This window comes from Scleropages formosus, chromosome 4, assembly GCF_900964775.1.
Source record: "Scleropages formosus chromosome 4, fSclFor1.1, whole genome shotgun sequence".
Taxonomy (NCBI): domain Eukaryota; kingdom Metazoa; phylum Chordata; class Actinopteri; order Osteoglossiformes; family Osteoglossidae; genus Scleropages; species Scleropages formosus.
Genome location: NC_041809.1, coordinates 15,469,959 through 15,484,055, shown reverse-complemented (window position 1 = coordinate 15,484,055; position 14,097 = coordinate 15,469,959). Strand labels below are relative to the sequence as shown.

The 14,097-nt window shown below is 43.7% G+C and overlaps 1 protein-coding gene across 4 annotated transcripts in view; it reads right to left on the bottom strand.

The window, feature by feature from the left end:
• Positions 1-14,097, bottom strand: part of med13a (mediator complex subunit 13a) — a 48,848-nt gene that overhangs the window by 16,761 nt on the left and 17,990 nt on the right. For all 4 annotated transcript variants that reach the window (XM_029251141.1, XM_029251143.1, XM_029251142.1 and 1 more), the window contains exons 4-6: positions 2,533-2,678; positions 389-586; positions 95-289 (exon numbers count right to left, since the gene is read on the bottom strand). In XM_029251141.1, the coding sequence (XP_029106974.1) occupies positions 95-289; positions 389-586; positions 2,533-2,678 (539 nt within the window). The remainder of the gene's footprint in view (positions 1-94; positions 290-388; positions 587-2,532; positions 2,679-14,097) is intronic.

Sequence of the window (14,097 nt, the reverse complement as noted above, 5' to 3'; positions counted from 1 at the left end):
ATGCATTTAACCTTATATACAAACTACAAATCAAAATGACTCTACGTAAACAGTACAGCACTCCATTTAGAGCAGGGACAGTCAGGCAGTGTACCTGTCTGGGTCTCCTCGGGTGATGTGGGAGGTGTGAGGGTGACTGAGGAGATGGCAGGGTCTCGCTGAGAGGCAGGCACTTGGTGGCCACCAGAATAAGCAGCCGTGCAGTGGGAGGACCCCATAGGGGCCACGATGGGGATATCGGACTGAGGGACAAGCACCAGGCAGGAGGGGTAAACCATCCGAACCCCACCTGAGAAGAACCGAGAAACAAGTCAGATTTTCTCAAAAGAAAAACTATCAAATGTTATCACTGCAAGCAGACTGGTAAGTGCCTCAACAGAGATCTTACCAACAAGGACCTCCACTGCAGCCAATGAGTCATCTTCCCAGTCCATGTCCTCTGTTTTTTCCTCAAAGTTCTCCTTGGAGCTGGGACTGATGGGATAGAATTGGTTCCATTCCTCAATTAGCTTCTGTGTGGGGGGGTCCGACAGCTTGAAGGACTGGCCAGTCAGAGTTCCGTTCAAACCAAATGGACTCAGAATCACTAAAGAGAGGAGGGAGGGAAAGGAGGTGAGAACTCAGTCTATGACACACTCCTACATACTCATTCACAACCACACTTAAGCTCAAAAAGCCATACAACCTTCTCTCTTTTAAAACTTGGGTTTGCCCTTTACACAACAGCAGTCACCCTGATAGTGATGCACAGCTTGCCAACATCTACCAAGCTCTGCAGCAATTATAATACAAAAAGGTCCATTCAGAGGTCTTTATGGGTGGTTATATAGCAAAGGCCACCTCCCAGTAGATATCTTACTGAAACAGAAAGCACCATATGCCTAGCCTTCTCCACTGACCTTTCTTCAATATGAGCTTACCGAGAAAGCCTTATGAGCATGCTATGCTGACCTCTGGTTGAAGTGAACAGGTCCCATACAGTTTGTTCCCCCATGCCACCCACACCAAACCCTTTCCTGCTACACTTCATTGCTGTGGTAATGGCTGGGAGCCCCACCACTACCAAGCAGCTTTATCGATCTGTAGGTTCAGTGGGTAGGTCAAGACTGAACTTCCAGGAAGATATCTGCAGGGCTCGATTACCATGCAGCTTGCTGGCCACCAGGCAAGAATCCACTGAAAATATACGGGAGCCGCGGAGGTGGATTGGAGGGGGAAATCAAAGCTTGTATTTACTCTCTCCCCCATCAATTTCTCTGATCCCAGGGGATACTGGCTATAGACCAAGAGAAGCTTGACTTGACTGTTGTGGTGTTCCAGTGCCCTGTGACACCATCATGGTGGGGTTGTACAGAAATGACAGGTATGATAGATAAATAAATAAATGTAAAGAAACAATTTGCTTGGATTAGTGGCCCATTGAGGGCACAGTGGGCTTGGCCGGGTCCAACTCTCTGGCAGGTCTGGGGTTCGAGTCCTGCTTGGGGTGCCTTGCGAAAGACTGGCGTCCTGTCCTAGGTGTGTCCCCTCCCCCTCCAGCCCTGCGCCCTGTGTTGCCGGGTTAGCCTCCGGTTCGCCGCAACCCCGACAAGTAGTTTCACACTCCGAGTGAGAGAGAGTGCGAGTGTGTGTGTGTAGTGGCCCATTTCAGGCCAACTAAATGCTTGGTCTCCCTGAATGCCTGCATTGTCAAAGCTACCCTGGTGGCTTTGTTTACCATGGAGGAGTCATGTACCTGAAGCCCTTGCCCTAACCTGCTCATGATTCAATTCAAAAAGGCATCACTTGATCATAACCAGGCCCAAATGTCCCTCTTGGGCATTATGTCAACAGCCACAATATTGGCTGCAATACAGCTCATCAGAAAGACAGGCATGTTCTGTCCTGTAATCTGGGTGGATCTGTAAGTGAAGCATGAAGGGAAGACTTCAGCAGAACCAGAGCAGGAATTAAATATCTATCATCATACATTTTGCAGTGGAATGAGATCTGTTGCTTTCAAACACTGCCCCCTTGACGTTGAAATGAAACCATTTGCAAGCCTATAACGTGGCAAAACAAGCAACAGCATTAATAAGGATGCACACAGCTGTGATCTCAAAGACAGAACCCTGTACGAAGCACCAGTCTCTTAAGGGGATGAGACCAGTGTCTCGAAAAGGCTGCCTGAACTTAATCATCCTTGTTACTTCTGTTCACGTTTTGTGTTGAGGAGGTGGTCCTGCAATCTAATATCACATGGAGCAGCACTAAATCCTAACGTTCATGACTACCACATTTTGTTGTAAACATGCCTGTAAATAAAACAGCTTCTCCACTTGTGCACAGAGAATGCAGGTAATATACCCTAGACATGGTCTTTATAGAATATAAAGAAAGAATCATGTTTGTATGTCCCTCTAAGTATCAGACAAAAGTAAATTACATTAAACCAACTGCATTATGAGCTGCTTCACAGAAATTTGAGAGATAATGTGCAGTCAACAATTTGTACAGGTTGTGAACCTGTCTGAGCTAGGGGGCAACATTCACCTTGGAAAGGAGTGCTGGATTGCTGTGCAACTCGCAGGTGCTCCTCACTGAGGTGGTAGACAGGTTGGTGCTGGTTGATTTCCACGCTGGTGCACACATTGCTATCCCCATGCAGGAAGAAGGTGAAGGCGCAGGACAAGTGCTCACTGGAGGGAAGACAAAAATGGAACAGAGGATAATGATAAGGGGTTAAAGAATGTCTGCATTGGTTCACAGTGTGGAACAAACAGGAACCTGTGATGAACTTCAGCTCCTGCAGAAAAGGATTACAGAAACAAATCTTGCCATTACACACATGCTCTCCAGTGAAACCAGAAAGGAAGCAGAGGATACAGTGAACGTCTAGATAATACACCTCCATAAAGCCACTCAATTTGATTTCCGTAACCACACAGAGAACCCAAACTGGTCTGAGGTTTTCAAATACCCAGCAGTTTAAATATGAATACTTGGTAAGGATTGGATATCGAAGGGCTATGGTTTTTGCAATTACATTTATTCATTCAGCTGATGCTTTTCTACAAAAGAAGTTACAATATTGAACTACTTACAATTATTTACCCATTTATACAGCTGGGTAATTTTTATTGCAGAAATTTTATGGTAAGTACCTTGTTCAAAAGGTACTACAGCTGGAGGTGGGATGTGAACCTGCAACCTTTGGGTCCAAAGGCAGCAGTTCTAACCATTACGTAACCTGCTGCCCTGTAAGCAAGGGCTCTCCAGTTGTACCCTTAAGCAAGCTACTCAAATTGCTTGTTCATAAAGCTATATAAATTGGATGAACTGATGAAATCTAGAACTGGGATTGGAAGTCTGACTCAGTTTGTTCATTAATCTACCCATTATGCCACAACAAATAAAACGTTAATATTATAGCCATCTCTGGCTTTATTCACAGGCTAGGTTCTGCAAAAACATCAGATAAAGCTAAAATGAATTAAGAATTTGCTGTAAGACTTGTTTATTTGCTTGTCCTCTGCAGGATCACTGTGTTCCAGAGGCTATCCAGACATGGAGCACAGTGGGAAAAATGACAGCCCATCACAGTACTTGTATTAGCCTGGTTTTTTTACTCACTGGGTGAGGTTTGTAAAAGTCTCAGCTATAGCTATGACAGTCTTATAGGAGCTCATATTTTATTAACGTCAAGCTTCAGTATGTTAAAACTGACTGAAAACAAAAAGTCAAATCATTGACTAATTTATCCCATAAATACGCACAGTTCATAATCTCATTATTAATCGCCAAAAACACAGAGCGAAGAGGGGATGTAAACAGTGTGGAAGGGAACTGAAACAATCCAGTCCAACATTCCTGCTCTGTTGCACCCTGCTGGCAGGTGACGTTCTCTTTGCATATTGTTTACAATAGACAAGATACAATTAAAACAAAAATGTTTTCACTATCTCGAACGTTTGTAACACAAGGATACAGCATGCTATGACCTAATGAAATGACAAGAAGAAAATACAGAAACAAAAAGAAAGCCAAAAAGAAAGCAATAGTCAGTGCAAGTTAATCAGGGGGAGGAGGGCACAGGACAGGACATGACATGGAGTTGTGTTTGAGGTGACAGATCCACAGTGGGAACTCCCACTTCAAAAGCTTGTCACAGCCAAACTCAGAGAAATATTAGTGAATGCAGGTTCTTTCTTAGCAAACAAACTGGGACCCAAACGTAGAATCACGTACAGGAATTTCAAAATGAGAAGCAAATAGAGTGAGCTGTAGACCATATGGCTTAATGATTCAACTTTACAGGAGGGTAGAGCTGTTCCAGAAGTGCCCAGACCCTTGGATCAAAAGTAGAGCCAGAACCAAGAGACACTGTGGAGAGCCAGGGGCTCAAAAGTGCACACAGTACACCAAACAAAATTTTAGTGGCAAGCAGGAGAGCTCCTAAAGCAAGAGGCAGAGAAATCCATAGCAACCACAGTGGGATTACAGCAAGGCAAGGAGGGGCATTGCAGAATGAAGACTTTGTTGTTCACATTCAACAAACTCCATACTCTCAAACATCAGGAAGACCAACAGATTCTGATACCCTGCAAACTCTGACCTGCTAGCCTTACAGGTGCCCCCAGTAAATGCTCTTTGGGCAGCCATCACTCTGCTCTCAGAAACCCAGTAAACGGACATGGAAGTTTTCAAATTTCATAGTGCTGGAAAGGACACAGGACAGGAAACAAAACTATTTGAGTAAAGGTCCGGATTTTAAATACAGACAGTCCCCGACTTACAATGGGGTTATGTTCCAATAAACCCATCATAAGTCAAAAATGTTGTAAGTCAAAAATGCATTTAATACACCTAGCCTACCAAGTATCATCGCTTCTTATCCTTTAAGATGGTCAAGATCATCAACTGCAAAAGTCCAAGTTCAGGTGCAATGGCCATTACGGGCTTGTCGCCTTCATGCTGGGCAATTATCTTGAGTTTCCCCTCAAGAGTAATCTCCTTCCTCTTCTCAGCAGTAGCAGGAGACACAGATGGCGATTTGTAGACATGATGATCCATAAAACACAATGCATATACGGTGGGTATCAAAAAAAAAATAAAATGCTGGCAACACAGAACACTGTAGAGCACCGCTTGTATACACTAGCCGTCGCATGGCACCTGGGAGATCCAAATCGCTGCCGCTGCAGTCACGTCTGCGCCCACACCTCAACAAGCAGCACCTGGCATTAATCGGAGCATTCGGCTACAAAAACACCTCTCAGTCGCTTCTCAGTTGTGGAATCTTACTGAGACAACCTTCACCTCTGTGCCAACGATACTCACCGCATTCTAAGTCCTGGTTTCCTTTGTCCTTGTATCCCGTTCTTTGTTCCCTGGGTCCTGACGATTTGCCTCGCCTCCCAACTTCGGGTCTTCGCTCTCACCTTAACTGCCGCTCGACCAACTCTTTGCATGTCCCCAACAACGAGAACACTTCTGATCCCTTGGTTTTAAATAAACGATCCTGCACTTGGGTTCAACCTCCCCCATGTCCTCTGTTTGCCATGAAAGCTGGCCAGCATCACAAGAGAGTATTGTACCGCATATATCTCACCATCGTAAATACGAAAAATCATAAGTCAGACTACCTCAAGTGACCAGTTATCCTCCTCAAAACACAGACAAAGGGCAAACTGCCAGTGCACCATCCTACAGAAAAACGTGTCAGGTGCTAACAGGGAGCCAGAACAACTCTGTGACAAAGAATATGTGACTGGCTCAAAAGAGTAACAGGTTTTAGCAAAACAAATGCCGTTCTCAATGTTTTTTGCTCCCAGATATACAGAGGAGAACAGGAAGAGGTAAACAGCTGACAGACTTGGAAGAAAAAAATGGACCCATAAGGCAAACGTGCAAATATGAAATGCTAAGCATTACACTTCAGAGGACATTCGAGGCAGCTGTCAAACATGAAATCCTGTACTACCATGGAATGAATGTGAGTGACTGCACCTTCAGTAGAGCCCCAAAAAGAAGAAAGCATTGAGGTCTCCAGAGCAACACATCACTCACTGTAAGCAGCTGCATGTGGGAGTCAACCTCCCTCTCTACACCCCCAGGCAACATGTCAGAACCTTAGAGACTTCCTGAAAGACAATAACATTCTGAGATGGCTTGGCCAAAAATTACACTTAACTACACTTAAAGTAAAAATTATTTCACCTGAGGACATTTTACTAAATGTAAATTCTAGAAAAACTGCCCATGGCTGAGCTGCAAAGCTGGCATAATGAAAAAACTGGATAGGTTATCTTTTGCCAAGAACGGCAACCAAAATTTAATTAGAAAGTAGTGTGCAAATATGCCCTGCAGGCAGCAGAGGGTTCCTCTGTCCCACCAGTGCAGTCACACAGGTGGTGGCATTATAGAGGACAGGAAGTGAGAGTCTTCCTCCAGGATGTAAACAAGAACCTCACTGCTGTGAAAACAGGGCAGCAGAAGGACAACCTGCACCTCCTACGTTTCTCCAAAGTCAGTGGTGTAGAACATAATGCAACCCATCGACCACACACTTCCCCGCCACACTTCTACTACAAGGGATTGTCACTGGGGAATGAAAATGTAAGCAAAATATGCATAAAAAAAACAACAACGACAACAACAACAACAACAACATCATCATGCTCCAAACAGGCCAATATGTGGCACCGGTGCAATGCGGAAGCCAATTTTCAAAGAACTGGAATAAGCTGGATGAGTGGCGAAAATGAACAAAAACTGCTGAAGAACACCACAAGCCTGCCAACACCAGGGTCCCCCTCAAAAACCTTTACCCACACACAGCCCTCTTTTATTAACAGACCTAACCAGAGCAGAAAACCAAAGGGATCACTGCCACCTATTGAGAATAGAAGGAACTACAATGACTTCTACATCCACCACCCACACATACTTTCTAGATTCAACAAATAATTTAAAATTACAAAAGTCATTCCAAAAAGGTGCTGATGACCTGACATTCCTTTCCAATTTCATAAAATGGGAAAGCCAGGTAGAGAAAGGCAAGGGATACAAGTGAGATTAAAATAAGTGTAGCTGCAGATAGGTTAAACATTAATGCCTTTATCAGTTCTTTTTAAAAACTTTGAACAGCCGGATTAGTTCAACCATTCTAAATGTTCCCTGGGGATGCGGTGGTGCAGTGGGTTTTACTGGGTCCTGCTCTCTGGCAGGTCTGGGGTTCGAGTCCTGCTTGGGGTGCCTTGTGATGGACTGGCGTCCCGTCCTGGGTGTGTCCCCTCCCCCTCCACCCTTGCACCCTGTGTTGCCAGGTTAGACTCCAGTTTGTCACGACCCTGCGTGGGACAAGCGGTTTCAGACTCTGTGTGTGTGTATATAAATGTTCCCTGCACCCAGGGTCGCATACTATAGTCAAGGACAGAACAATACACACTGAAGTAAATATATTAAGATTTTATCTTCTGAGAAAAAAGACAAAATGCAAATATTTCACAGGTAGGTGACAAATATCCAGTTGTTTTTGGAGAGGCAGTAACTTTTCAGTGGCAAGTGTTGAGAAGTGGTTTGGTGAATCCTTGGCACATTTTTGCTGCCATTGGGCAGCCAGTGGAAGGGGATGTGATTATTTTCCTTGAGTTCGATCCCTGTTGAACCGGAGGTTTCCCTTCAGCTGCACGTGGAGGACACAAGCATTTGTGGAATGTGCAATGTCTCCCTACCTCTTACTCACACTTCCTGAACTGCCGGTTTGTATTGTGTGTTCTGGATACACAAGGTCTTTCCCTTTCTTTGCTTCCTGCAGATTTCTAATGCAGTCCCACATGGCTGTGTCTATTCTGCTTTAGTGTTGTTTTTGAGGTGTGGTATACCAGCTTCATCTTTGTATCTCAGCTTCGTGAACTGAACAAACTGCTGGAGCACTGATCAGTTTAAAAGGGGTGAGTGGTCTTCCCTGCAGACCCCCCCCCCCCCCAGCAGAGTGCTTTCTGCTTCTGTTCCTATCCGTTCCTTTTTTGTTTACACGCCCATGCTGGGACCAAGTCAGACAGCCAGCCTTGTTTGTCATGGTGTTGTTTGTGAAGGGGTTGCAAAGGGGTGATCAGGGTGAGGACTTGGTTTCAGCTGAAACAAGCCCATGGGCCTCAGTCACACAGAGACATTGCTACGCTGCAGTTTTCATGCACTCTGGGGTTTGGTGTACGCCTCTTCCTTTATGTGATGGGATCTCAGTGTGGGGTGGGGGGGAATGAGATGGACAGAAGAAATTTTTGGCAGTCTTCTTGTTTTAGCAACTGTTTAGATGATTGAGATGTTTGCATGTTTCCCAAGGAAAATGGCCAGCTTAAGTTTGTAGCATTCCTATTAGGGATGTGACATCACCCTGCAAGCGTCCCGCGGCTTAACACGCCCCCATTCAAGGAAGAGCCCCTGTGCAGCACTCTGGGAAATCCTGGGGCCTCTTGCTGCTGTTAAGCCCTGCAAATTTAAGCTGTACTCAGTGTTGCTTATGCCCTGGACTGCCTTGGAGCCAGGGCAGCTAGTGTGTTTTGGCAGCTCTGAGATGTTGATGTGTCAGCTCAGTAAGGCAGCATAATGGAGCCACCGTGGTGGTACGATTGGCGATTTGGGGGGGGGAGTGACACTGTTCTTGGCATTGGAGCAAATCACTTTGTTGCAGATGCTGAATGAGTTTTCAAGCCTTGGAGACACTTGATATGAATGCTTTCCCTTGGGGCAACTGACTGTGCTGGCTTTTATAGCTGCATGTTTGGTTTCTGGGGAAAGTTCTGGCAATTTTTATTTCAAGAACTTCACTGTGTGAGGGCACACACTACAGTCATCAACCCTCATATTCACTTTCAGAGGATAGTCCTTGGAACATACCATTATTTACCAGCTGCTAGCAGCCTAAGTGCTCATGCTACCATTCCAGGTCTTAATGTTCACAACAGAACTGGTGTAATAGCAACATTTTTAAAAGCCAAATATAAAGTCAGAGTCCTCAGGCTGTACTTTGCCAGAATGGTAGGAGACATCTTCTCTGTTAGATTGAGTGGAAAGGTAATGTTCAGGCTGAAGATTTTCCAACAATGAGCGTGCTTCCTTCACCTGCAGTCTCCACAAAGCCACAGCAGTCCAAAGGCCTGGGTGTCTAGACTGATGTTCATCCATCTGATGCCAATCCTTGGCACGATTGTACTCCCATCCCCCATCCAATGGCTTGAGGATTTTGTGGTGTGAAATGGAACTCCTGGCAATGGACTCCACCAAAACATTTACATTACATTTATTCATTCAGCAACCTACACCTCTCTACAAATCAAGAAAGTCAGGTTTCCTTCGTGAAGCTAGGTGGCAGACAGAAATTGTGACCTTGACCCAAATGAGTTTGTCATATTATGCTCTTCTTTCAGACAGCTCTGCTATGTGGTAATTACACACCTTACAGAGAAGCAGCTCACCAGGCTTGTCAGAAAACCCACATCACTATAGAGCTAGGTTGTACCCCAGGGTCTCTCTCACAAAGGCACAAGAGCAGGAGTAAGCCTGATGGATCTGCAGTGACAACTTCCTCCCACTCTTGAGTTCAGTGAAAACAAACAGCTTGGAATGAGATGAATGCCTTATTCTACAGGAGTGGGGGTAGGCAGGGAGAAACTCTTGTTTTATTTGGATCAGGATTGTGCAGCCCGTTTTCAGATGTGCACGGAGATCTGGTCAGGGTAAGGAGGGTGGTACTGATGGGGGTGGGTTCAGAAGTCATCATACATACCCCAGCTTTCTACTCCAAAGTGCTACAATTCCCATCCTCAGGTCTGTCTAGCAACATGATATTCCACAGGGATGATCACATGGTGTGTGCTGGTCTCTTTGGAATCGGTGTTGCTAGAGAGACTGGTGGGGGGGGATAAATTTAGCGCTTTAGCCCTAGACTTGTGGCTTGGGCTGTTTATCCTACACTGTCCTACTTTACAGGCCTGTTCCCTGTCCCCTCTCATCACAGGAGAAATGGCACTTGCCACTCCTCCAGTGGACTGTCCAAGCACATTAATATGATGTTATTTCTACACACCTGATGACATAACATGCAGCATCTTCTTCAGAATCCACCCTGTATGTTCCACCTTACCTGATGGAACTGGTACAGTTAGCCCTTAGAGTTAATGGTACAGGTCTGTTTGCAAAGATAACTGAAGAGAAATGGAAACATGCAATCCTCTGATACATTTCAGTGCAGGTGATACTATGGGGCAGCTGATGGTTCAACCTAACACCAGCTCATGAAGACACACAACTGTCACCACAGCCACATTATGTCCTGCAGCCACCCCCAGGCACAGTTAGAGTTGCACCACTTTAACGGCCATAAAGACAAGCCGACGATACCCTAAAGCTTCACTGTGTGTGTATGTATAACGTGTCCCTCTCTGTCCATAAGCACAGCACACTGGGCCTCTCCAAAAAGGAGCAAGGTCTATAAATGCCTGTCCACACTGCACTGGCAGAGCTCCAGCAGCAGCCATAAAGAGTGACTAAAGTGGCCTCGTATAAAACAGGAAATTTCTAGATCAGGACTGACAGCCTGTCAGTATGGAATACTTCATCTGGGCACATTAAAATCACACGTGCAGGGTGTTTCCATAATGGGAGCAGGAAAGCTGCAGTTTACTAAGTGTACGGAAAGGTGAATAAAAGAAAAAAGTAATGCTTATTTTCCAAATCAAAAACCAACTCTACTGAATTCACTGCATATGAGAATGCGCATAATTTCATCAAAATCAAAAAGCCAGTTATCACTTAGTCAGGTACATTACACAGAAAAAGACTAAGGCTAGCAGCATACTTTATGCTCATATACACTAAAAAAAGCTGCTGGGAGACAAATAAATAAGGAGTTCAGAAATATAAACACTACACATGACTCAGGGTGTATAGGTACTCTTCAAAGAAGAACACACTCTTTTTACTCATAAGGTATGGTTCGGAGGAAGCTGTCACGGAAAGAGGTGGACCTTCCACATTTCTGAGGAGGGGTGGACCATTAAAAGTTCAGCCTTCTCTCCCAGCCAGGTATCCTACCCTCTTATGGCATGTATAATAAACATATTTCACAGCCATGGAAAACAGTTGTGTTTAAAATTATTTCAATTTAAAATTACATTAGTCTGAAATATCTTCCAAAATTTAAAGTTCTGTAGAATGTTTAAACTTCTGCATATTTAAAGAAAATGGCAATGACTGAAATATAACTTGCATGAAAAACCTCATAACACACCATTCTTCAGACTTCATAAAATAGGCTCCTAGTACAGATTTGCAAAATGCATTCATTCAAAATGAATTTACATCAGCGGCCCACTGATGGACAGATGACCTCTGTTCACAAGCAGCAGCAGAGAACTCTCACTGAACACAGCAACATGCACATCAAGACCCCCTAACAACTAACACTGTATTATGCTATCCAGTGCTTGGAGGGCAGATGGCCAACAGCACATGTGACACAGCCAGAGCCTACAGGTAGGTGCATGTCTGACTGTATTTCACCCTCCACAAGTCATAGGCTTTGCTTCTTTCTGCAGTTTATCATTGTGTCCTGCCACCTGCCTAGAACGGAGGGCCATATATAAACCATCCACAAGTCAACTCTATAAAAGATTTTAGAACATTACTCCGACATTAAACATCCTGGTCCAGTCACACCAATGAGATAAAGACGCAAACTCTCTGACAGCCAATGACTGTGTCGGTAACATGTACAATAGATGATGAATTGAGGCTACTGGAGAGCTGCAGGGCAGAGGTCCCATGGGAACTTTGCGGGTGCTGCTCTAGAGAGGAGAGCTGCAAGGAAAAATAAATCCATGGTGAAAACAGAAAGTGCACAGCTCTACTCTCCTATAAAAAAAAAAAAAAAAGGAGATCTCAATATTTCTCCTCGATGCAACACCTTCTTCTCATGTCTTTAACGACACCAAAAACTGATGGAATAGGTTTTTCTTCTGCATAACAGTAGGATTAGAGAAGACTATCCATAATCTTAAATACTGCCACCAGATTTTACCCTAATAAAACAATGTTTTCAGTGCTCAAGAACACTATGCTCTTCTGCTTTCCTCCCCATAAAAGCAAACGGCAACACACAGCATAGCATGGTTGCGGAAAACATAAAAAAGCCATTTTTGTCATGTCTTTTCCAGAAAAGAAAAAATGACAATTTTAATTCAGTGCGCTGGATTTTATTCTGGATAAAAGTACACAAAAATGGATGCTGAAATATTTATATACCGCAAGATCATTTTCCAGCCAGCAAAAACAATGATCCAGAGCCAACAAAGAATTCTTACAATTGTGTCCTTTTGTTGCTTGCAAAATTTATGAAGAAACATTTATAAAGAAATAAAAGGAGTCAAAGGCCATTCATGTTTATTTGAAATAGATTCTTAGGATACTCTATCAATTAGGAAAAATTAAAGCCACAACAAGATTAAAAAAACAAAAAAACCCAAACAGCAGAACCATTGAAACAACACTCTTCCTCAATCAATCACCAACAGAGTAATGTTTAAATGACTCCTGTATCAAACTCACTGATGTCCCCGCATCCACCCACAATATCGTTTCCAATTAGGCCTGTTTATCAGCCAATGGTACCTTAAGTGTACTTGTGCCCCAGTTAACAATATTACCTGGGTCAATAATCTTTTTTCTGCTAATTTTCAATGCTGAGAGGGACTGTAAACTAGTAAGAATAATGTAAGTAATTCCCCCGTAACAGATATGAAAAAATATAACTTGTAATGTTACCTGTAATTCATGTAAAATTACACCAGCCTTCTCTCAAGTTCAGCCAATTAACATCTCCAAAATTACAGCTTGTAAGACTTGCTTATTGGGGCACAGAAGAAAGCACATGGTAAAGTATATTTCAGTGATAAACAAAAGTTCAGCTTCATTTTTAAACAGGTCAATGATGACAATGCCAAATGCAGAAAAAAATATTTGACATGACAGGTTAGCGAGACCTCCAACCTCAAGAGACTTGACCTAATCGGTTAGTTTAGAGATGCACGACAGCATATTTAAGCTGTACACAACAGACAACCATTTCCACAGTGCTGCTGCTGATCAAGGGTAGTCTTGGATGTCTGAATGACAAAATTCTCTACATTAGAATGCAGTGCTGTGGAGTCAGAAGCAATTATTGCATTACTGAAGTTGGAAAAAAATGTACCGACTCAGCTAAATGTACCGTATATGCTGACATATAAATTGACCCCTAAAAATTAGAGGTATAATATACGTTTAAGCTTATATTCACTGGATAAGTCAACCCCCAAAATAACGTGCAACTTTTGGGCAGTGCTGTGTAGTCGGAAGCAATTACAGGCAGTCCCCAGGTTACAGCTGTAAGACTTATGTAAAAACTCATAGTTAAGAACCACCTCCCATAGAGCCTACAATATTAAAGGTTTGAATAACATACAAGTATTCATAACAAATAAGGGGCACTGCTTTGCGATGCACATCAAAACAGTGCGCATCTACAGTGGTTCGTCAGCTTGCAGACAGAGTGCGTGAGCCCGAAGTAGGACAAAGACTTCCTTTTTTCCCCCCCCAATCAGACCACTTTGCTGTTAACAGCGTTGTGTGTTACTGTATTTAGCTTTAATTTTTTTTGTTTCCTTTATTATACTGTAGTAATTTATTATCTTTATAGCCTTCTCTATTACAAACACTAGTTACATTCATCATCATTTTTATTATTATTACCATATCATGTTAAAGATGTTTTAGTGCATCTGGAAGTGTTTCTTTAAATGTTTTTATGCATAGTATATAGTATATCGTGTACCTTTCTAAGACAAACATCACAGCAGGTTCAACCGGTGCCCGCTGTGTGGCGGGTCCAAGGTTCGAGCCCTGCTTGAGCTGCCTTGCGATGAACTAGCGCCCTGTCCTGGCTGTGTCCCCTCCCCCTTCGGCCTTAAGCCCTGTGTTGCTAGGCAAGACTCCGGCTCGCCACAATCCCACTCGGGTCAAGCGGTCCTTAACAACTGACGGATGAATAAGAAACATTTGACTGACTGACAGACACAA